This window comes from Lolium rigidum, chromosome 5, assembly GCF_022539505.1.
Source record: "Lolium rigidum isolate FL_2022 chromosome 5, APGP_CSIRO_Lrig_0.1, whole genome shotgun sequence".
NCBI lineage: Eukaryota > Viridiplantae > Streptophyta > Magnoliopsida > Poales > Poaceae > Lolium > Lolium rigidum.
In genome coordinates, this window is record NC_061512.1 from 230,352,422 (window position 1) to 230,375,003 (window position 22,582).

The following is a 22,582-nucleotide window of genomic DNA, read 5'->3' on the forward strand; positions in this document are numbered from 1 at the left end:
ATAGTCTTGATGACCCACAAGTATAGGGGATCGCAACAGTCTTCGAGGGAAGTAAAACCCAAATTTATTGATTCGACACAAGGGGAGCCAAAGAATACTTATAAGCCTTGACAGCGGAGTTGTCAATTCAGCTGCACATGAAAAGCACAAGCAACAGGGTGATGTGAAAGCAGTGGTAATATGATACAGCGCCAGAAAATAGTTGGTACTACTTTGATGGCGTGTTGACAGGGAAATGTGATGCAGCAGTAATATGAGAGCAATAGTAACACAACAGTAGCAGTAACACAGAGGCAATGACACTAAAAAAATATCCCAGCGCGCAGTTGATTGAAAAGCAATGATGATGAAATAAAGGACCGGGGTTCCCGGCGATCTACACTAGTGGTAACTCTCCAGATAACAAGTGTTGGGTGAACAAATTACAGCTAGGCAATTGAAAGAATTGAATTTAGCATTAAGATAAAATATCCAGTCTAGTAATATCGTAGGCATGTTTTCCATATATAGTCATACGTGCTCGCAATGAGAAACTTGCATAACATCTTTTGTCCTACCAGCCCATTTGCAGCGTGGCCTCAAGGAAAATTACTGGTAATTAAGGTACTCCTTTTAATAGAGCACCGGAGCAAAGCATTAACACTTGGTGAAAACATGTGATCCTCATATCAAAGCCATCCCCTCCGGTTATCCCAATTCGAGATCACTTTGGGGCCTCGGGTTCCGGACAAAGACATGTGCATACAATTTGTAGATAACTAAGTAACAATTATAGAGCCTAGATCTAAGATCATGCCACTCGTGCACTAGTGACAAGCATTAAACATAACAATATTGCAGCAACAAATGCTTCACAAACTTATAAGATATACTGAACATAATGATCAATCCATCGGATCCAACAAACACAACACCGATTACATCATATGGATCTCAATCATGTAAGGCAGCTCATGAGATCATTGTATTGAAGCACATGAGAGAGAGAGTACCATCTAGCTACAGCCAAGAACCCATAGTCCATGCGGGAACTACTCACAAATCATCATGGAGTCGAAGTGGAGGCGGTGGAGTCGATGGCGATGGCTTTGGGGGCACTTCCCCGTCCCGGCAGGGTGCCGGAACAGAGACTTCTGTCCCCCGAAACTTGGTTTCGGCGATGACGGCGGTTACGGAACTTTTCGTGGACGGAGGGTGGTTTGTCGCGGAGTTTTTAGGTCAGAGGGATCTTATAGGCGAAGAGACGACGCTAGGGGGCACACGAGGCCACCATACCAACCCCAGGCGCGGGCTAGGGCTGGCCGCGCCTGGGCCTGGTATGGGCAGCCTGTAGCCCCCCTCCGGCTCTCCTTCTGGCTCCCGGAGTCTTCTGGTATATTAGAATTTCTGTAATTTTTCCAGAATTTTCCGAGCACTTTCAATTTTGGACATTTTCTGCAATAAACAGACATAATAAACAGAAACTGGCACTGTGGCACTTGTTAATAGGTTAGTCCAATAAATGTCATAAAATGAGGCAAAGTGCACATAAAACATAGAGAAATTGGTGTAAAACAAGCATGGAGCATCAAAAATTATAGATACGTTTGCAACGTATCACCTTTATCGAAAAAATAGCATTGCAACTGCATGTGTGAGACTGTTACCGGTACCACGAACGTGCTCAAGTCTGAAGGCGCAGTTTTCATCAGCAGCAGCAGCAGCTGACGCGGCCATTGCCGTCGCTCTCTGAAGTTATAGCTATTAGACATGTAATATGTTATATATTTGGTATGTATCCAATCTTTACTACAGTATTAAATTCGTATGCGACCGGTGCGTCGTACGTCGTCAGCCATTTTGCATTATAGCCCCTCATTAATCGTGTAATCAACCCGTAGTCCAATCTCCTTCACGCACAGGCAGGCGAAAAAATCTAGCACCCCGCGACGCGAGCTGTTCCTCCAGCTCCAGCCCCGTCGCCGCCGTCTCCACCACAGTCCACTCCGGCCGCCGGTCCCGCTCACGCCCATCCTCGAGAGGAATCGCAGCGCCGCCGTGCAGGCTCGTCCGGCCGCCGGCCCCGCTCACGCCCGTCCTCGAGAGGAATCGCAGCGCCGCCGTGCAGGCTCGTGGCGCAGCAGATCAGGAAAACGGCGGCGCGAGGGATCCACTTCATGGCAGAGAGAAGCTCGCCGACCTGCCCCACGCGGCCGATGCTCAGCCTGCTAGCGCCGCCCTGGAATCCCCTGCCTGGAGCCTGTTCTTTCTCCTGAGGCATGGGGTCGCAGGCATGGGCAGCAGGTGGGAGTTTGGCAGATTTCCAAATCATTTTTTTGCGAATATACGGTGATCAACACCGGTAGTTCTTTCCGTTATAACCTGGATGCTAATTGATTGCAGACAATTGCAAATTTGTTTCTTACACCTTGGTACTTGATACCTGACCACATACTTGCAGTTAAAAATTATTCATCATGTGCAAATAGTTTTGTTAGTTAATAATTTACTACAGTAAGTAAGCAGGTGTAGTAAATGAATTCTGACATTTATGTTTACCTCATCTTATACCACAACCTATTTTCATGAACATACATCCCTGTCCCTAGCAGCAAAATTTATTTTTTATTTCATGGACATTTACACCACGCAAAGAATAAGTATTTCTACATATATAAACAAATTCAAATTATGTTTGTGCTGCTAAATATTTTCGACAATTTGATGTTCATTACTCGCCCTGATGCCATGTAGGTGAACAGAAGGTCATACTTGAAAGCGCAAGCACAATGTGGGCAAGCCAAGGCGTGCGCAGCAAAATCAGTGTGAGGCGCAAGGGAAATCATGTGGAAGGCGATGTGGTCCAGAAGCTAAGGCGTGCGAGGCCAAGTCAGTGTGGATGGGATGGCGCGAGACAACAATGCGCGGGCAGGCAAAATGACGAAGATACAAATCATACAACTACTTCAAGGGAAAATCAAAAGGAGTGAGAAAAGTACAGAGTCAATACACCTAAAGTACAATTAGTGATACAGATAGGAGGCTACTTACTGAATTTTACTGTTACTACTAGCCACTAAATTTTACTACAACCTGCTCGCTGAATTTGGAAGATGTTATTGGATTAAACATCAACTTCAGTTGGTACACCATTTGGCACATATGATTACCGTTGTAGAAGTCTATTGTCAATGATTTTGTTACACGCAGCAAGGCGCGGGCATTTAGCTAGTATGGTGTAGTACACCAATTGGATACGTACACCATCTGTATTGGCCACGATGGAGGCTCTTTTCACCCTCACCCCGGTTCAGCTTAAGGGGAGTATTAGACATGTAATATGGTATATATCTGGTATGTATCCAATATGGTGTAGTACACCAATTGAATATGTACACCATCTGTATTGGCCACGGTGGAGGCTTTTTCCACCCTAATAACATGTAACCGAGCCCTCCAACGAGGGCATTGTTCCTCCCACGAAATTCTACAGTAGCCAGGGAGGCGTCTGCCGGCCGGTCATGCGTGTCCACACATCGTGAGCGATGGCATCTTGCTAGGACCGCTGGCGCTGGTCCTGCATCTTGTACTCCCGTTTTCTGTGAGGGGAGCTGTATCGACCGTATGCATGATTGCCTCCGCTCGTTTGCCCGTCTTCTTTTAGTGAGAGGAGAGGTGCTTATTTTTCCTCTACTTAAGGCCATGCAAGAACAGACGAAGAAGAGCGGAGCTTGTTAGAGCAGAGCGAGTGCGCGACCATGACGGATGTCGAGAAAAACGCGGAGAGCGGGAAGACGGTGTGTGTCACCGGCGCCGGCGGGTTTATAGGGTCGTGGCTCGTGAAGCTGCTCCTCTCCCGCGGCTACACCGTCCATGGCACCGTCCGCGACCTCGGTACGTACCGTACCCTCCTATCTATATGCGCTGCAAGTCTGCAACTCAAGGTTGAGGGTTTGTGTGTTGAGGTTTAGTGAAATGGAAGACACACTGCCACAGACTAGATGGTGTGTGAGTGAGACACGGTGTGCGAGAAGGCCTTCATAGATGTTTCTTTCGATTCACACTGATTTCAGGTGATAGCAAGACTTCCTATCTCAGGCGCTTAGATAATGCTGCTGACAACCTCAAGCTTCTCAAGGCTGATCTCCTGGACTATGATGCAATGGCAGCTGCCATAGCGGGATGCCAGGGAGTTTTCCATGTCGCCACTCCTGTTCCTTCGGAAAAGATAACTGATCCAGAGGTAAGCAACTATATCATACATGTAGGGATGAAGACAAGGGCGGAAACAATAGGAACTGAGTACTTACCGAATTTGTTTTCGTTATTTTTAGCAAAAACAAATGCTCCTTTCACTGGTAGAAAAACAGGCTTCCGGGAAGCCCCATTAGTCGCGAAGCTATAGGAACCGTGACTAATGGGGTCTTTAGTCGCGGTTCGTGTGGCGAATCGCGACCAAAGGCCTGGGCCCAGGACGCACGGTGGCCAGCTGGTGCACGTGGGGGGCTTTAGTCGCGGTTGGCCAGGCCAACCGCGACTAAGGTGCTCGAAGGCCTTTAGTCGCGGTTGGCCGGGCCAACCGGGACTAAAGCCCCTCCCCTATATATACCCATCCAGCAGCCAACACTTAGCCATTTGGAGCCATTCTCTTCACAAACTTCACAAGTGAGTGTTAGGTTTGCTTTTGGTTCCTCTTATGCACATAAGGTGTTTGATGAAATGCCCCAAGAGCATGAAACAAACATGATATGAAGTGTTGGAGCCACACTTGAGCTTTCTCATTTATTTTTTCCTCCTCGATCGCGGTTAGCAACTTGAACCTTTGATGTGTCATTGATAAAATATGCGTGTGTGTAGTTTATTGTTTAATTTATATTGTTTGTAGCTAGTTAGTTTAACAAATGCATGATGGTTAATTATATATTTTATATTATAATAATGCAGATGAATCGGCAATGGATGTACGGTAACCGACTCTCCGGCGAGTTCGGTACGGGTTTGAAAGATTTCCTCGTAGTGACTAATGCGAACAAGCAGTGGGGTTTTGTTATCTGTCCATGTGTTAACCGTAAGAATCGAAGGGTTACTCTTCCTCAAGAGATGTTCACATGCACCTGCTTCGGCACGGTTTCATGTCAAGCTATAATTGTTGGACCAAGCATGGAGAAAGAGGGGTTATAATGGAAGAAGATGAAGAAGGGGATGATTTCATCGATGAAAGCTATCTTGCTCATTTCGGTGATACTTTCATGGAGGATGCTTGAAGGTGAAGGGGAAGGTGAAGGGGAAGGTGAAGAAGAGGCACGTGATGATCCCGTTGATGATCTTGGTCGGACCATTGCCGATGCACGGAGACGCTGCGAAACTGAAAAGGAGAGGGAGAATTTGGATCGCATGTTAGAGGATCACGGGAAGGCGCTGTACCCCGGATGCGATGATGGTCTGAAAAAGCTGGGCTGCACACTCGGATTTGCTGAAATGGAAGGCACGAGCAGGTGTAGCTGACTCGGCATTTGAAAACTTGCTGAAAATGTTGAAGAATATGTTTCCAAAGAATAACGAGTTGCCCGCCGATACGTACGAAGCAAAGAAGGTTGTCTGCCCTCTAGGTTTAGAGGTTCGAAGATACATGCATGCATCAACGATCGCATCCTCTACCGCGGTGAATACGAGAATTTGAATGAATGCCCGGTATGCACCGCATTGCGTTATAAGATCGAGGCGATGAGCCCGGTGACGATGTTGAGGGCCGGAAACCCGGGAAGAGGGTTCCCGCCAAGGTGATGTGGTATGCTCCTATAATACCACGGTTGAAACGTCCGTTCGGGAACAAAGAGCATGCCAAGTTGTTGCGATGGCACAAAGAGGACCGTAAGTCGGACGGGGAGTTGAGACACCCCGCGGATGGAACGCAATGGAGAAAGATCGACAGAGAGTTCAAAGATTTTGCAGCCGACGCAAGGAACATAAGATTTGGTCTAAGTACGGATGGCATGAATCATTTTGGCGAGCGAGCTCCAGCCATAGCACTCGGCCCGTGACTCTATGCATCTACAACCTTCCTCCTTGGTTGTGCATGAAGCGGAAGTTCATTATGATGCCGGTGCTCATCCAAGGTCCGAAGCAACCCGGCAACGACATCGATGTGTACCTAAGGCCATTAGTTGATGAACTTTTACAGCTGTGGGGCAGACCTGGTTTCCGTGTGTGGGATGAGCACAAAGAAGAGGAATTTGACCCACGAGCGTTGCTTTTCGTAACCATCAACGATTGGCCTGCTCTTAGTAACCTTTCGGGACTGTCAAATAAGGGATACAATGCATGCACGCACTGCTTACATGAGACTGAAAGTGTACATTTGCCAAATTGTAAGAAGAACGTGTACCTTGGGCATCGTCGATTTCTTCCGAAAGGTCATCCGAGTAAGAAAGAAAGGCAAGCATTACAACGGCAAGGCAGATCACCGGCCGAAGCTCGCGGAACACACTCGGTGCTGAGGTATTTGATATGGTCAAGGATTTGAAAGTCATCTTTGGAAAGGGTCCTGGCGGACAATCGGTTCCGAAGGGAGCCGACGGGCACGCAGCCATGTGGAAGAAGAAATCTATATTCGGGAGCTAGAATATTGGAAAGTCCTAGAAGTCCGCTCCGCAATCGACGTGATGCACGTTACGAAGAATATTTGCGTGAACCTCCTAAGCTTCTTGGGCGTGTATGGGAAGTCAAATGATACAAAGGAAGCACGGCAGGACCGAGCAAAGTTTGAAAGACCCCGATGACCGGCATCCGGAACGGTTTCAAGGTCGTGCCGGCCTACGCTCCGACCAAAGAAGAGAAGGTCATCTTTTTTGAATGTCCGAGCAGTATGAAGGTCCCGTCCGGATTCTCGTCCAATATAAAGGGAATAATAAACATGGCGGAGAAAAAGTTCCAAAACCCGAAGTCTCACGACCGCCACGTGATTATGACGCAATTGCTTCCGATTGCTTTGAGGGGGCTCCTCGCCGGAAAATGTTCGAGTAGCCATTGTGAAGCTATGTGCATTCCTCAATGCAATCTCTCGGAAGGTAATCAATCCGGAAGTTCTACCACGGTTACGAACGATGTGATCCAATGTCTTGTCGGTTTCGAGTTGGTGTTCCCGCCATCCTTCTTCAATATTATGACGCACCTCCTGGTTCACCTAGTCGATGAGATTTCCATTCTCGGTCCCGTATTTCTACACAATATGTTCCCCTTCGAGAGGTTCATGGGAATATTAAAGAAATATGTTCGTAACCGTGCTAGGCCGGAAGGAAGCATCGCCAAGGGCTATGGAAATGAGGAGGTAATTGAGTTTTGTGTTGACTTTGTTCCCGACCTTAAGCCGATTGGTCTTCCTCGATCGCGGCACGAGGGGAGACTAAGTGGAAAAGGCACGATCGGAAGGAAATCAACGATATGTATGGACGGCCATTCTCCGACCGAAGCACACCACACGGTTCGACCAATTCCAGCTTGGTGGCTCCGTACTTTGAGAAACACAAGAATATTTTACGCTCGGACAACCCTGGGAAGCCTGAATCCTAGATTAGGAAGGCCCACATGGAGACTTTCGGCAGCTGGTTGAGAAAACATTTAATGAGTGACGAACATGTTGTAGATCAGCTGTACATGTTGGCCAAGACACCATCTTCGACTATAACGACTTTCCAAGGGTACGAGATAAATGGGAATACATTTTACACGATCGCCCAAGATAAAAAGAGCACCAACCAAAACAGTGGTGTCCGCTTTGATGCAGCAACCGAGAATGGGCAAAAGGTCACATATTATGGTTACATAGAAGAGATATGGGAACTTGACTATGGACCCTCCTTTAGGGTCCCTTTGTTCCGGTGCAAATGGTTCAAGCTAACAGGAGGTGGGGTAAAGGTGGACCAGCAATACGGAATGACAATGGTGGATTTCAACAATCTTGGTTACCTTGACGAACCATTCGTCCTAGCGAAAGATGTCGCTCGGGTTTTCTATGTGAAGGACATGAGTAGCAAACCGAGGAAACGGAAAGATAAGAAAACGATCGGTACATCATGCGATGATCCAAAGCGCCACATTGTTCTTTCGGGGAAAAGAAACATCGTGGGAGTGGAGGACAAGACGGACATGTCGGAAGATTATAATATGTTTGCTGAAATTCTGCCCTTCAAAGTGAACACCGACCCAAGCATTAAGTTAAATGATGAGGATGCTCCATGGATACGGCACAATCGTAAGCAAGCAGGGACACAAGGAAAGAAATGATGTGTAATAATTTATTATACCAAACTTTGTTGAATGGATCATGTGAATTATATTACCCGTGATGTGTTTGGTGTCCATTTTCGAATGATTCAATTGACTCGAGATAGCACCGATGATACATGAAATTTGGAGTGACTAAGTCATACTCCCGCATACGGGAAATTTGGAGTGACTAAGTCATACTCCCGCATACATGAAATTTGGAGTGACTAAGTCATACTCCCGCATACGAGGAAATTTGGAGTGACTAAGTCATACTCCTGCATACATGAAATTTGGAGTGATTTAGTCATACTCCTGCCTAGGCGTATAATATGCATACTCGTAGTCTTCATAGCCGCCGCCGTTGTATTGGTAGTCGTCGCCTTCTAAGTTGCCGGCGTCGTCGTCGCTGCTGTCGTCGCTGTCGTCGGGCGGCGCTCGTGGCTCGAACTGAGGGTAGCGCGGGCGGGGGATATCGCCGGCCGTGATGTAGTCCATGACGCTCGCGGAGTCCGGCCGTACCACCATAGCCGACGACCGGCCTCGTGGAAGTTTCCGGGAGGCGGACCGTCCTCCTCATACACGGCGAGCGCCCTCTCACGCCGATTGATGAAGAAGGCGTCCCAAGTATGCTGGTTATCGGGATGCCGGCGGGGATTCATCCGCTGCTCCGGCGTGAGGTCGAGGTAGTAGTGGTTCGTGATGGCCGCCCGACGCGCGGTACCCGAGGGACGGGAGGGACCGGCACGCCGCCGGCGCTTAGGCTCCGGCCCGGCAGGGACGCGGTAGCCGGTGGGCAAGGGTAGTTCGAGGCGCAAAGCTCCTCCACCTGCTGGTAGGTTAGAGTGGGTGCGGTGGAAGCCATGAGAGAGTGATGAGAGATTGTAGAGATGTGATAATGCTGGCCAAGCCGGGCTACCTATATGTAGTGACAAATGGCGGGAAAAATAGGAGCGAGAAGACAGGAGGCGGGAAGAAAGAGGCGGGAAGAAAGTGGCGGGAAGAAAGAGGCGGAAAGAAAGTGGCGGGAAGAAAGTGGCGGGAAGAAAGAGGCGGGAAGAAAGTGGCGGGAAGAATTTTTCTGATTTTTTTGATATATTATTTGTATTTTTAAGAATTTGAATTGAATTAGTTTTATTTTTTGATTTTTTGATATATAATTTGTATTTTTAACATTTTGAATTGAATTAGTTTTATTTTTCTGAATTTATTGATGTATTATTTGTATTTTTAAAATTTTGAATTGAATTAGTTTTATTTTTCTGAATTTTTTGATATATTATATGTATTGTAAACATTTCTAAAATGAAAATTAGTTTTATTTTTCTTAATTTTTTGATATATAATTTGTATTTTTAACATTTTGAATTGAATTAGTTTTATTTTTCTGAATTTATTGATGTATTATTTGTATTTTTAAAATTTTGAATTGAATTAGTTTTATTTTTATGAATTTTTTGATATATTATATGTATTGTAAACATTTTTGAAATAATTTAGTTTTATTTTTCTTAATTTTTTGATATATAATTTGTATTTTTAACATTTTGAATTGAATTAGTTTTATTTTTCTGAATTTATTGATGTATTATTTGTATTTTTAAAATTTTGAATTGAATTAGTTTTATTTTTATGAATTTTTTGATATATTATATGTATTCTAAACATTTTTGAAATGAATTAGTTTTATTTTTCTTAATTTTTTGATATATAATTTGTATTTTTAACATTTTGAATTGAATTAGTTTTATTTTTATGAATTTTTTGATATATTATATGTACTCTAAACATTTTTGAAATGAAATAATTTCGAAAAAAGCCTTTAGTCGCGGTTGGCCAGGCCAACCGCGACTAAAGGTCATTTTCCGCGGGAACCGCAAAAGGGGCGAAAAAAGGCTTTAGTCACGGTTGGGGTCACCAACCGCGACTAAAGGGTACCCTTTAGTCGCGGTTGGTGACCCCAACCGCGACTAAAGCCCCGACGGTATAAATACCGCGCGCCGCGGACGGCGGTTCAGTCTCGTCTTCTCCGTCGATCTGTGGAGCTTCTCTGCACGTCGCCGCCCTCGCTCGCCTGCTCGCCGACGCCGTCAGGCTGCCCCCGCGCCCTCTGCACGTCGCCGCCCTCGCCCGCCGCCATCAACGACCGCAGCCGCCGCCGCCCTCGAAGCAACCTCGCTGCCCCCCGGCGCCCCCCGTACGTCGTCGACTCGCCGCGCCGCGCGCGAATAACTCTCCGGCCGCCTCAATCTCCGCGCCGCCGCACACGCGCCGCCGCACACACGCCGCCGCAGTACACGGCCACCGCGCGCGTGCGCCGGCCGCCTCGAACCGCCGTCGCCCACCGCCGCGGGAGAGAGAGGGCGGGGCGCGCCAGTACACACGGCGCCCCGATCTCTCTCTCTTTTTTTTTTGTTTTTTTTGTTTTTGTTAATTAAAATTGTAAACTAAAATTTGACTTAAAAATATTATGTAAAAAAACTAAAAATTGACTTAAACGAATTAACTTGTTGTTAATTAAAATTGTAAACTAAAATTTGACTAAAAAACTAAAATTTGACTAAAGTGGGTGAACCAAATAAACTTGTTGTTTCATCACAATATGTAACTTGTTGTTTCATCACAATATGTAACTAAATTGGGTGAACCAAATAAACATGTTTGATGAACCAACAAAAAACGAATTAACTTGTTGTTTCATCACAATATGTAAAGTTTTGTAAATTGGTACATGTTAGAGGAGACGGGCAATCCCATGACACGAAAGAAGTCCGGTGGGTTGCAGCATGCATATATATGCTAACGACGGACTAGTCGGCCAATCCCACCACCGCACAGCCACGCACAAACAGGGATGGGGTAATGGGGACAGGAGAACACACGGCACCGCCACTGCCCTTTCGCCACCGCCGCCCTTTCGCCACCGACCCCGCGTGTATACGGAGGGGGCTGCGAGGCCCTCGCCTCCCCCTCCGTATACGCGCGGGTTTTTTTTTTGTTTTTTTACGAGAGAGAGGACCGGCACCGCCACCGCCACCGCCACCGGTCTCTCGGTCACGCGGTCACTGCGAGGCGAGGTCGATCGACCGCATATACACATCTAATACACGCGTCCCCCCTCTCGCCTCCCTCGTCGCCCTCTCTCTTTATATGTGGAAGAGATGTGATAATGCTGGCATATACACAATTAATTTGTTTTTACTACATGTTTTCGGGATCGACATATGGCGGACGATAGAGCTGACCCGATTATGGACAACTATGATTCGGACGCTCGAAGAACATATCTTCGGCATCATAAAAGGCGATGTTCTATATGTGCCGACCGGACAAGAAGAAGATGATATCTCTTCTTATCTGAACTTTGAGGGTGAAGATGAAGGGCATGGTCAGCAAGATGGTGCCGAAGAAACGTCGATAAACGACGATCTTCAATTGGAAGTAGCAACCACCTCCGGCGCCGAGTTATATATATATACATTGAGCCTCTGGTGATACAAACTCACTGATTTGAATAAATATGTGTGTACTAACGCGCGCGCCTCTCTTTCTTATTTTAGCCCTCGGCCGGATCGTCGAAACAATCGAGTACGTCGTCGTCAAAGCGTGGCGCAACCAAGACGATGAAAGCGGGAGAAACATGCACCATCGATGTTGTCGAGGAAGCAACCGGCGAGCCGCCGGAGCCCGAGCAAGAACGCCACCAAGTTTGTCGGCCAATGCGGAGCCGTTGTTAGAGACAACGTCTCGATCACCGTCCAGGAGTGGAATGAGCCAAACAAGGCACGTGTTGGTTTCACTTTTGTCGATAAGAGAACAAAAAAAGATTGCTTCAAAAAGCTTAAGGAACATTTCGTTCTACCTCCGGAATACCGCAAATACGATGAGGAGGGTAACAAGATTGCGGAAAACAAGGAGAGGTGCAAGCTAGTCAAACAGTTCGCTCTTTTCTAAGATGGCCAACGCATTCCGGAAATACAAGCAAAATCTAGCCCATGACTTTGTCAAGCCGGGCAAGACTCCGGATTTCAAAGGACAATATGAGAAACCGCAACATGATTGGCCGGAATTTGTGAAGCAAAAGAAATCGGAGCAGTTCCTTGAAATATCGAAAAAAATAAGGATAATGCGGCCAAGAAGGAGTACAATCATAAAATGGGGCCGGGAGGGTATCGCTTTTGGCAGCCTAGGTGGGAGAAGATGGAGAACGAGCCGAGGGCGCGAGGAATCCGTCCAGTGCACGGAGGGATGGGACCCAATGGCCAAAAGCTGGTGGTACGGGCATGGGGGATCGCTGAACCCGGAGACAGGGGAGTGTGTTTACCAGGGCAAAATAATTACACCCACCCAAAAGCTTATTGAGGCAATGAGGGATGCTCAAGAGGGGAGGATCAAGTTCAACAGAGAGAATGACGCCCTGACAAAAGCCCTCGGGAATCCTGAACACGGAGGACGTGTACGAGGCATGGGGCCCATTCTGTGGAAAATAGGGTTCCCCCATAACGATGACCCGTACGGTTACAGAAGCTGTAAGAGAAAGATGGATCGGGAAGCAGATGTTGTGGCGCGGTTGGCATCGGAAATGGATGTCATGAAGAAAACCGTGAGTGTACTAGTAGCCGAAAGAGATGCAGCTCGGGCGCAGCATGAAGATCATCCATTGGATCTCGGAAGCGGCCAGCAGCGGAGAAGCAGCGTGGCTTCCACGGAGGCCCCATCGGCCGGTGCACCGACGATCGAAATTGCTGCACCGGAGCCTCGGTGGTCGAAATTACTGCACCGGAGCCTCCTCGCTACCCCGTGGACAATATAAAGGAGATGAAAGCATGTCATCCGTATTATCCTATCGGGAACATGTCCATGAAGGTAGCCATCGGCGGTGCTTTACCACTCGGAGCACTCCACCACAACAACCCCATTCAAGATGGCTATGCTCGTGTCACGGTGGAGGACATAGTCCAAGGGTTTGAGGACCCGGACATTGACATTGCTACACCCGAAGGGGCGACAAGACTTGGAGATGTCAAGCGCCAGCTCATTCTATGGCGTGAAGAAGTTTATCAAGTTTCCGGGCGAGGCGCCAACAAGTCCACCCCCTACGGTGGTGGTGGTGGCGGCGGTGGCGGTGGTGGTGGTGGTGCTTCACCTACACCTCCTTCACGAGGGCCGACGCCGCCCCCAATTCACCTCCGGCGGGTAAGAAGCCGCCGCCCCTAGTCCGCCCCGGCGGGTAAGCAGACGCCGCCCCCCAATCCACCTCCGGCGAAGAAGCAGAAGCAGCAGTCCTGGATTATTAACCCGGACCCTTACGTACCTAAGAAAACAAAGGTACCTGAGGTATCACTGAAGCCTCTCCCCACGAGGCCTTGGGAACGTACTGACGAGGAAGTCGAGGCGGTCGCGGCTGCTGATTTAGAGAAATGGAAGGCGAGCTGCAAGAAGAAAACAGAGCCCGAGCCCAAGCCAATATTTTCTGATGAGCAAAAGAAGTGGGCTAAGTCATTTTTGAACACACCGTCCCAAGCCGCAAAGAATCTGCCTGACGACTATGCACGTGAACTAAAGAATCAGGCACGCATATTCAAGGAGAAGAGAGAGCGGGAGGAGGCCGATAAAGCGGAATTACAAAGTGCACAAAGCGGGAAACGAGTTGTTGCCCAGCTCGGGGAACAAAGTAAACAATCGATTGCCCCGCTTATAGTGACAGCCGCCGGTCCGGATGCCCCCGAAATCATAGAAGCTGCGGCAGACACAGGGATTGAGTGTAACGAGTGCCGTAGAACAAGCGGCCAACTTAGGTATTACTCTTCGTGAACTGTTAGGCCTTGATGAGGCGCCAGTGCAGGAGGTAGTACTTACATATGTGAAGAATGGGCCTCTCGTCGAGCCTGCGCAAGAAGAGGATCTACCTCCACAAATGAGAGGTCTGCTGAAATGGTACAAGGGTTACATAAAAAATAAAAACGCCAAAGAATATATTTTTGCGGAAGTTGGATATGAGCATCACTTCAAACAAGTACTCTGTACAAATTCATCCGAGTGAATTTGTTCCAGCTTTTCAATCTGCGCGAGCTCGACAAATCTATCATCGCTTGCTACGTTCGTAAGTGATTTATTTCTACCCCATCTCGTTCATATTGCCCGCACAATATATATGTCCTAACTATATTGTTGTGTCCGCTATTATATATGCAGATTGAAGATTAAGGAATGCAGAGTAAGGAACATCCATGATGTTGGGTTCATTGACCCACACATCGTTAATGGATATACGTTACAGCATCACCCCACCGACGTGGAGGCAGATCTGTGGTGGTTTCTTACAAAGCAGCAACTCAAAAGTGATATTCTATTTCCTTACCATTTTGGGTGAGTGTTTATGTCTTGAGCACATTCTCTTTTGTTTACTCCATGCATGGTATGTGGCCGGCTAATCGATGAGTTATGCATGACGTATCGTGCATGTATTTTGTCCGCAGGTTCCACCGGATTCTCGCTAGTAATTAAAATTGAAAAATCAGAATGTCTCATCCACGACTCTCTCGAATATGGATGCGGCGACTTGGGCCGACATGAGAAAAATGCTTCAAAAGTAATTGTTTTCATTCATTTGCGCTCTATATCGATCGGCCTATTTCGTTCATTTCCTAATTAAGCTTCAAGTAATTAACTAATAACTCTCTTGTTCATTTAATTTTTGTTTGCCTCGTAGGGTTTGGAGACGGTTCTCAGATACAAAGGTCGGTGAATTCAAAAAAGAGCTACATTTCTTGCGGTCAAAGGCTAAGAATGGTAGCGATATTCAGCCACCGGGGACCAATCTATGTGGATACTATGTCTGTGAGATGATCCGGAGATACACCACTGAGCGCTGATACGTCCAATTTGCATCACTATTTTATATCATAATTTGCTGTTATTCATTGATATATTTCATATTGGGACACAATACTTATGTTATTTCATCTATTTTGCATGTTTCATCATTATTGGAGGATCGAACACCGGAGCCGAGATTCTCGCTGGAAAAAGCACCGTCGAACGCAATATTTCGGAAGATCAACTGTGGAAGGAAATTATACCAAAAATCCTATTTTTCAAGATGACGAAGGAAGCCGGAAGGAGGAGCCGAGGAGGAGCCGGGTGGGCCCACACCCTAGGGCGGCGCGGCCCAGGCCCCGGCCGCGCCGCCATGTGGTGTGAGGGGCCCACGACCCCTTTCGCCTCCTTTTCTTCGCCAAACCCTTCGTCCCGAAGACCTAAGCCGAGAGGGGTACCTCACGAAGAGTTACAGCCGCCTCTGCGGGGCGGAGAACACCAGAGAGAAAATAGCTCTCCGGCGGGCAGGAATCCGCCGGGGAAATTCCCTCCGGGAGGGGGAAATCGACGCCATCGTCACCGACATCGAGCTGGACATCATCACCATCACCATCATCATCATCTCCACCATCATCACCGCCATCATCACCGCTGGACACCGTCACCGCCGTAGCAATTTGGGTTTGATCTTGATTGTTTGATAGGGGAAACTCTCCCGGTATCGATCTATACTTGTTGTTGATGCTATTGAGTGAAACCATTGAACCAAGTTTATGTTCAGATTGTTATTCATCATCATATCACCTCTGATCATGTTCCATATGATGTCTCGTGAGTAGTTCGTTTAGTTCTTTAGGACATGGGTGAAGTCTAAATGTTAGTAGTGAACTATGGTTGAGTAATATTCACTGGTGTGATATTTAAGTTGTGGTGTTATTCTTCTAGTGGTGTCATGTGAACGTCGACTACATGACACTTCACCATTTATGGGCCTAGGGGAATGCATCTTGTATTCGTTTGCTAATTGCGGGGTTGCCGGAGTGACAGAAACCTAAACCCCCGTTGGTATATCGATGCAGGAGGGATCGCAGGATCTCCGAGTTTAAGGCTGTGGTTAGATTTATTCTTAATTACTTTCTTGTAGTTGCGGATGCTTGCAAGGGGTATAATCACAAGTATGTATTTAGTCCTAGGAAGGGCGGTACATTAGCATAGGTTCACCCACACAACACTTATCATAACAATGAAGATTATTTAGCCGTATGTAGCGAAAGCACTAGACTAAAATCCCATGTGTCCTCGAGAACGTTTGGTCATTATAAGTAAATAAACCGGCTTGTCCTTTGTGCTAAAAAGGATTGGGCCACTCGCTGCAATTGTTATTCTCGCACTTTACATACTCGTACTTTATTCAACTGTTACATCAAAACCCCCTGAATACTTGTATGTGAGCATTTACAGTGAATCCTTCATCGAAACTGCTTGTCAACACCTTCTCGCTCCTCGTTGGGATCGACATTCTTACTTATCGAAGATACTACGATATACCCCCTATACTTGTGGGTCATCAAGACTATTTTCTCGGCGCCGTTGCCGGGGAGTGAAGCGCTATTGGTAAGTGGAATTGGTAAGGAAAACCTTACTCGTTGTGCTGATTTTATTTCTGCCTGCTACCATAAGTCATTATGGAGAGATCTTCTCTTCAATTTCTATTTGGGAAATCTACTACTACTGCAACGGTAGTAGATGAGGCGCCAGGTGAGGAAGTGATACCATATAAAATACCTATGAAAATTATTGAACGTGTTATGGATAACCGCTATGAAGGGGATGGAACTGTCCACCCCGGTGATCATTTACTGTTTTTGCATGAATTATGCGGGTTATTCAAATGTGCAGGTATGCTATGGATGAAGTGAGGAAGAAATTATTCTCTTTATCGCTGTCCGGTAAGGCGGCGCATTGGTATAAATTACTCGGATAATGGGGATTCTCTTGAATGGAATGATATTGTGCCCCGGTTTTATTCTAAGTTCTATCCTCCAAGTGAAATTCATAAGGATCGGAATCGCATATATAATTTTTGGCCTCATGATGGAGAAAGTATTGCCCAAGCTTGGGGGAGATTGAAGTCTTTAATGCTCAAATGCCCCATTCATGAGCTTCCCGGTAATGTTATTATTGATAATTTCTATGCAAGACTTTCTTTTCAAGACAAGACCTTGCTGGATACTTCTTGTTCTGGATCATTTACACGCAACAAAGAAGAGTTTAAAAGGGACCTTCTTGATCGAATCCAAGAAAATACTGAAGGTTGGGAGAACGACAAGGATAGAGAATCAGGTATAATTTATGATTCTAAATGCATTGAAGCTTTTATGGATACTGATTTATTTCGTAATATGAGTGCTACATATGGTCTTGATTCCCAAGTTGCTGTAAATCTCTATAAAGCTTTTGCCTCTCATTATGAATTGCCTAAGAAGAATTTTGATAAGTATCATGAACCATATAAAGATAAAATTGATTCATCTATTAATAAATGTGTTGTAATTGAAACTGCTAATCGTGTTATTCCTGAAGCTTATATTGAAAAAACTCCTTTTCCTGCTAAAATGAAGGAGTACTCTGTTATAAATAGTGCGGTTCATAAAAGTGAAAAGAAACCTAGAGAACTCGAAGAACAAATAAAAATTGAACTCGTCGTTGCAATAGTTAAAGATCTTGTGACTCGAAAATGTTGAGGATGGTCATATTATTTTCCGTGAAGATGCTTCTAATATTGTTTCACATCCTAATAAACCCAAACAAGCTAGTGTTCCTATGCTATCTCGTTAAAATTGGTGATCATTGCTATTATGGATTATGTGATATTGGTGCAAGTGTTAGTGCTATTCCGTATGAGCTTTACACGGAGATTATGCACGAAATTGATTCTTGTGAACTTGAAGATATTGATGTGGTTATTCAGCTGGCTAATAGAGAAACTATTTCACCAATTGGTATTGTCCGAGATGTGGAAGTTTTATGCGGTAAGATTAAATATCCTGCTGACTTTTTGGTACTTGGTTCTGCTGCTAGTGATTATTGTCCTATCATTTTTGGTAGACCTTTTCTAAATACTTGTGGAGCTATTATAGATTGCAAGAAAGAGAAAATTTTGACTAAATTTGCTGGTGAATCTTATGAGTTTAACTTCTCTAAATTTACTAAAACTCCTTATAAAGCTGATTTGCCTAGTAATGATTTTAAAATGGAGCAAGTGTGCATCTATTGTTCTTGTTCCTAACAATCCTTTGCAAAGCAACATTTGGAGGATAGCGAGAGTGAAATTTTTAGGAAAGAAAGAGATGAACTTGAGGAGATTTTTCTTCGCCAACCTATTCTCAAGCATGATTTACCTGGTGGAAGATTTGGGTACAACACCGCCACCAAAGGAAGATCCTGTTTTTGATTTAAAGCCTTTACCTGATAATCTTAAATATGCTCATATTGATGATAAGAAAATATATCCTGTTATTATTAGTTCTAAGCTTACAGAGTTTGAAGAAGAAAGATTATTGGAAATATTGAAGAAGCATCGAGGCGCTATTGGCTATACTCTTGATGATTTGAAAGGGATTTCTCCTTCTATTTGCCAACATGCTATTAATATGGAAGATGATGCAAAGCTCGTTGTTGAACCTCAGCGTCGTCTAATCCCGAAGATGAAGGAAGTGGTAAGGAATGAGGTATTAAGACTTCTTGAAGCTGGTATTATATATCCTATTGCTGATAGTAGATGGGTTAGTCCTGTGCACTGCGTTCCCAAGAAAGGAGGTATGACTGTTGTGCCTAATGATAATGATGAGCTCATTCCTCAAAGAGTGGTTGTAGGGTATAGAATGTGCATTGATTTTCGAAAAGTTAATAAAGTTACTAAGAAAGATCATTACCCTTTACCATTTATTGATCAAATGCTAGAAAGATTGTCTAAAAATACTCATTTTTGCTTTCTTGATGGTTATTCCGGATTTTCACAAATTGCTGTTAAAGCTAAAGATCAAGAGAAAACCACCTTTACTTGTCCCTATGGAACCTATGCTTATAGACGTATGCCTTTTGGTTTATGTAATGCTCCTGCTACTTTTCAAAGATGTATGTCTGCTATTTTTCATGGTTTTTGTGAAAGTATTGTAGAGGTATTCATGGATGATTTTTCTGTTTATGGGAATTCTTTTGATAGTTGCTTGCGAAACCTTGATAAAGTTTTGCAGAGATGAAGAAACTAACCTTGTTCTTAATTGGGAGAAATGCCACTTTATGGTTAATGAAGGAATTGTATTGGGACATAAAATTTCGAGAGAGGTATTGAAGTTGATAGAGCTAAAGTTGAAGCAATTGAGAAGATGCCCTATCCGAGGGATGTTAAAGGTATTCGTAGTGTTCTTGGTCATGTTGGGTTTTATAGGAGGTTTATTAAAGATTTCTCCAAGATTTCAAAGCCTCTTACTAATCTTCTTCAAAAAGATGTACCATTTGTTTTTGATGATGATTGTAAGGAAGCTTTTGAAACTCTTAAGAAAGCCTTAACAATCGCTCCTATAGTTGAACCTCCCGATTGGAATTTACCATTTGAAATTATGTGTGATGCTAGTGATTTTGCTTGTAGGCGCTGTTCTTGGACAGCGAGTAGATAAAAAACTGAATGTTATTCATTATGCTAGTAAAACTCTTGACGCTGCTCAAAGAAATTATGCTACAACTGAAAAGGAATTATTAGCTGTAGTCTTTGCTTGTGATAAATTTAGATCTTATATTGTTGATTCAAAAGTTACTATTCATACTGATCATGCTGCAATTAGATACCTAATGACAAACAAAGATGCTAAGCCGAGGCTTATTAGATGGGTACTTCTTTTGCAAGAATTTGATTTACATATTGTAGATAGGAAAGGTGCTGATAATCCTGTTGTCGATAATTTGTCTAGATTGGAAAATATTTCTTATGATCATGTTCTTGTCAATGATAGCTTTCCAAATGAACAATTGGCTGTGATAAAGGTGAGCTCGCGGGACAGTCCTTGGTATGCTGATTATGCTAACTTTATTGTTTCCAAGTACTTGCCTCCGACCTTTTCAGCTCAGCAAAGGAGGAAATTCTTTTATGACTTGAGGCATTATTTTGGGATGACCCACACTTATATAAAGAAGGAGTGGATGGTATTATGCGAAGATGTGTTCCCGAATATGAACAACAAGAGATATTGAGTAAATGTCATGGCAGTGCTTATGGAGGACATCACGCCGGAGATAGAACCGCGCAAAAAGTTCTACAATCAGGTTTTTATTGGCCAACTCTCTTCAAGGATGCGAGAAAGTTTATTTTATCTTGCGATGAATGCCAAAGGGTTGGTAATATCTCCAGACGCAATGAAATGCCTATGAATGTGTTGACTGCCAAAACCCACCGGCGGGCAGCGGCCTTGTCAACACTGTAGAGCCGGGGGGAGCCTAGAGCTGCGGCTGGCTGAGACCCCTCCGAGCGACGGCCCGCAATGCTCTTCTGGTCACACGCGGCGTTGCGAAGTGCAAGGGCGTGCCACCCGACCTATACCTGGTCGGGAAGGTGATGATATTGCCTCGCTTAGTTTCTGCAGTGGCATACATGTAAACGTTAAATACGAGCCTCGATCGGCTCTCGAGTTATCTCGTGAATCGGCTCAAAGAGCCGATCCACCCATGATCCGTACGGGGTGTACGAATACTTGGTGGTCCCGCTTGATCAAGATGAAGCTAATGAGATCTACGACGATTTAGGGTTTTCACCACATAATCGGATCATCCTACTCCGAGGTTGGGCCGGATGGCCACGCACGGTGCTCGTAAGCCGATCCTAAACAAGGCCAAAAAACCAACATGAAGTTGATCCTAGGAACATCCCGTTTAGGACTTGCGAACGCCACCCTACGTGCCACAGGATCCTCCCCCCTTTGTAAGGCCAAACTATTGCGGATATTAAACTAATCCCTGTAGAACAAGGAGCAATCGTAACGGATCAGATCTACTAAATAATGATCAAGCGGGTGCCGCCCCCACACCCGAGATAGGCGTGAGGACGGCTAGATATGCAAGGGTTGCACTACGTAAGCATGCTTAAACGAAGAACAATGCTAACCCTAACACATCTAATGATAACTACGTTGCTCGCCATCAAAAGCGCTTCGAGTACGAGCAACGCATGAACAACGTGGGGCTTGTGCTGCCTAGATCGCAAGATGCGATCTAGGCAGCATGTCGCTTACCCGATAGAAACCCTCGAGACGAAGGAGTTGGCGATGCGCCGAGATTGGTTTGTTTTTGGGGTTGAACGTGAGTTGTTGTTTATTCCATAAACCCTAGGTACATATTTATAGTCCAGGGGACTTTCTAATGTGGGCATGCACTAAACCGTGCACGAGTAAGATTCTATCTCTAAACTAAGATGCGATCTAATATATTACAGACATCCGGGCAATTAAGCCCAACTTGGTATAAAAGGCCGATCCACGCACTCCTTCTATATATATATTTCTTCAAACCATCTTGATCGCGGCCCACCTCTGACTTGGTCAAATTCTGGTGACAACACATGCCCCCCTGGTTTTGGAAATGACATTTCCAAAATCATTACGCTTTCTTTCGTCGGGTCATGTCATGGCAGAGCGAGAAGCTGCCGCAGAATCCGCATCATGATGCCTTGCCCCTTCCACTTCTCCACGTGGCCGTAAAATTTTCCCTGTTGGGCAACACCTCCTCGGAAACTCGCCGTGGCATTGAATCTCTCCCATATCCCCTTTATTTAACCGTTCTAAACAATTTGCGTCCCCTTCGTCCTTCTCGCATCGGCACCAAAACCCTCGGTGCCGCCATGTCTTCTTCCTCTTCCTCCGAGTTTTCCTACGGGTCCAACTCCTCCCGCGAGACGCCGCCGAAATTCGTGCCCCGGAAGACCGGGACGAGGAGAGCCATGCCTCCTCCATTTGGTCCGAGGACGACAAGTCCTTGACCAGCGGGGACGAAGATCTCCAATTCCTTGCCGATGGGGAACTCGGAGCCCAAAAGCGAGGACGACCGGTTCTCCTGGGACGGCTGCCCCACCTCCGAAGAAGAGGGAGAAGAAGACGACGACGACGACGACTCCCTCGAGGGCTACCCGCCGGCGAAGCGCCTCCGCATGTGGTGGGACGACGACAGCAGTGACGACGAAGACGGGGATGAAGCCCCCGTGGAGGGCTACGGGAGTAGCGACGAGGAGCCCATCGGCAGCAGTGCCGATGAGAGCTCGGAGGATGACGATGAGGGCAATGACGGCCCGTAGATAGGACCTCTGTCATAGGGTCAGTAGTGGTAGATGGGGCAATGTATCCCCTCGTATTTCCTTTTGAGAGCAATTCAGCTCTTTATGTAAGAAATCCCGCTTATCAATGAAGAATTGTTCCCCACTTTGATTTTGCCGATTTCTTCTGAGTTTGATTGAGCCGATTTGCCTCTCCTACTG

The 22,582-nt window shown here is 45.7% G+C and overlaps 1 protein-coding gene across 1 annotated transcript in view; it reads left to right on the forward strand.

Moving 5' to 3' along the window:
* Positions 1–3,654: 3,654 nt before the first annotated feature.
* The window catches only part of LOC124652376 (cinnamoyl-CoA reductase 1-like), a 38,952-nt gene continuing 20,024 nt past the window's right edge, over positions 3,655–22,582 (forward strand). The window contains exons 1-2 of the mRNA XM_047191395.1: positions 3,655–3,873; positions 4,053–4,222. Coding sequence (XP_047047351.1) covers positions 3,738–3,873; positions 4,053–4,222 — 306 coding nt within the window. The 5' untranslated portion in view covers positions 3,655–3,737. The remainder of the gene's footprint in view (positions 3,874–4,052; positions 4,223–22,582) is intronic.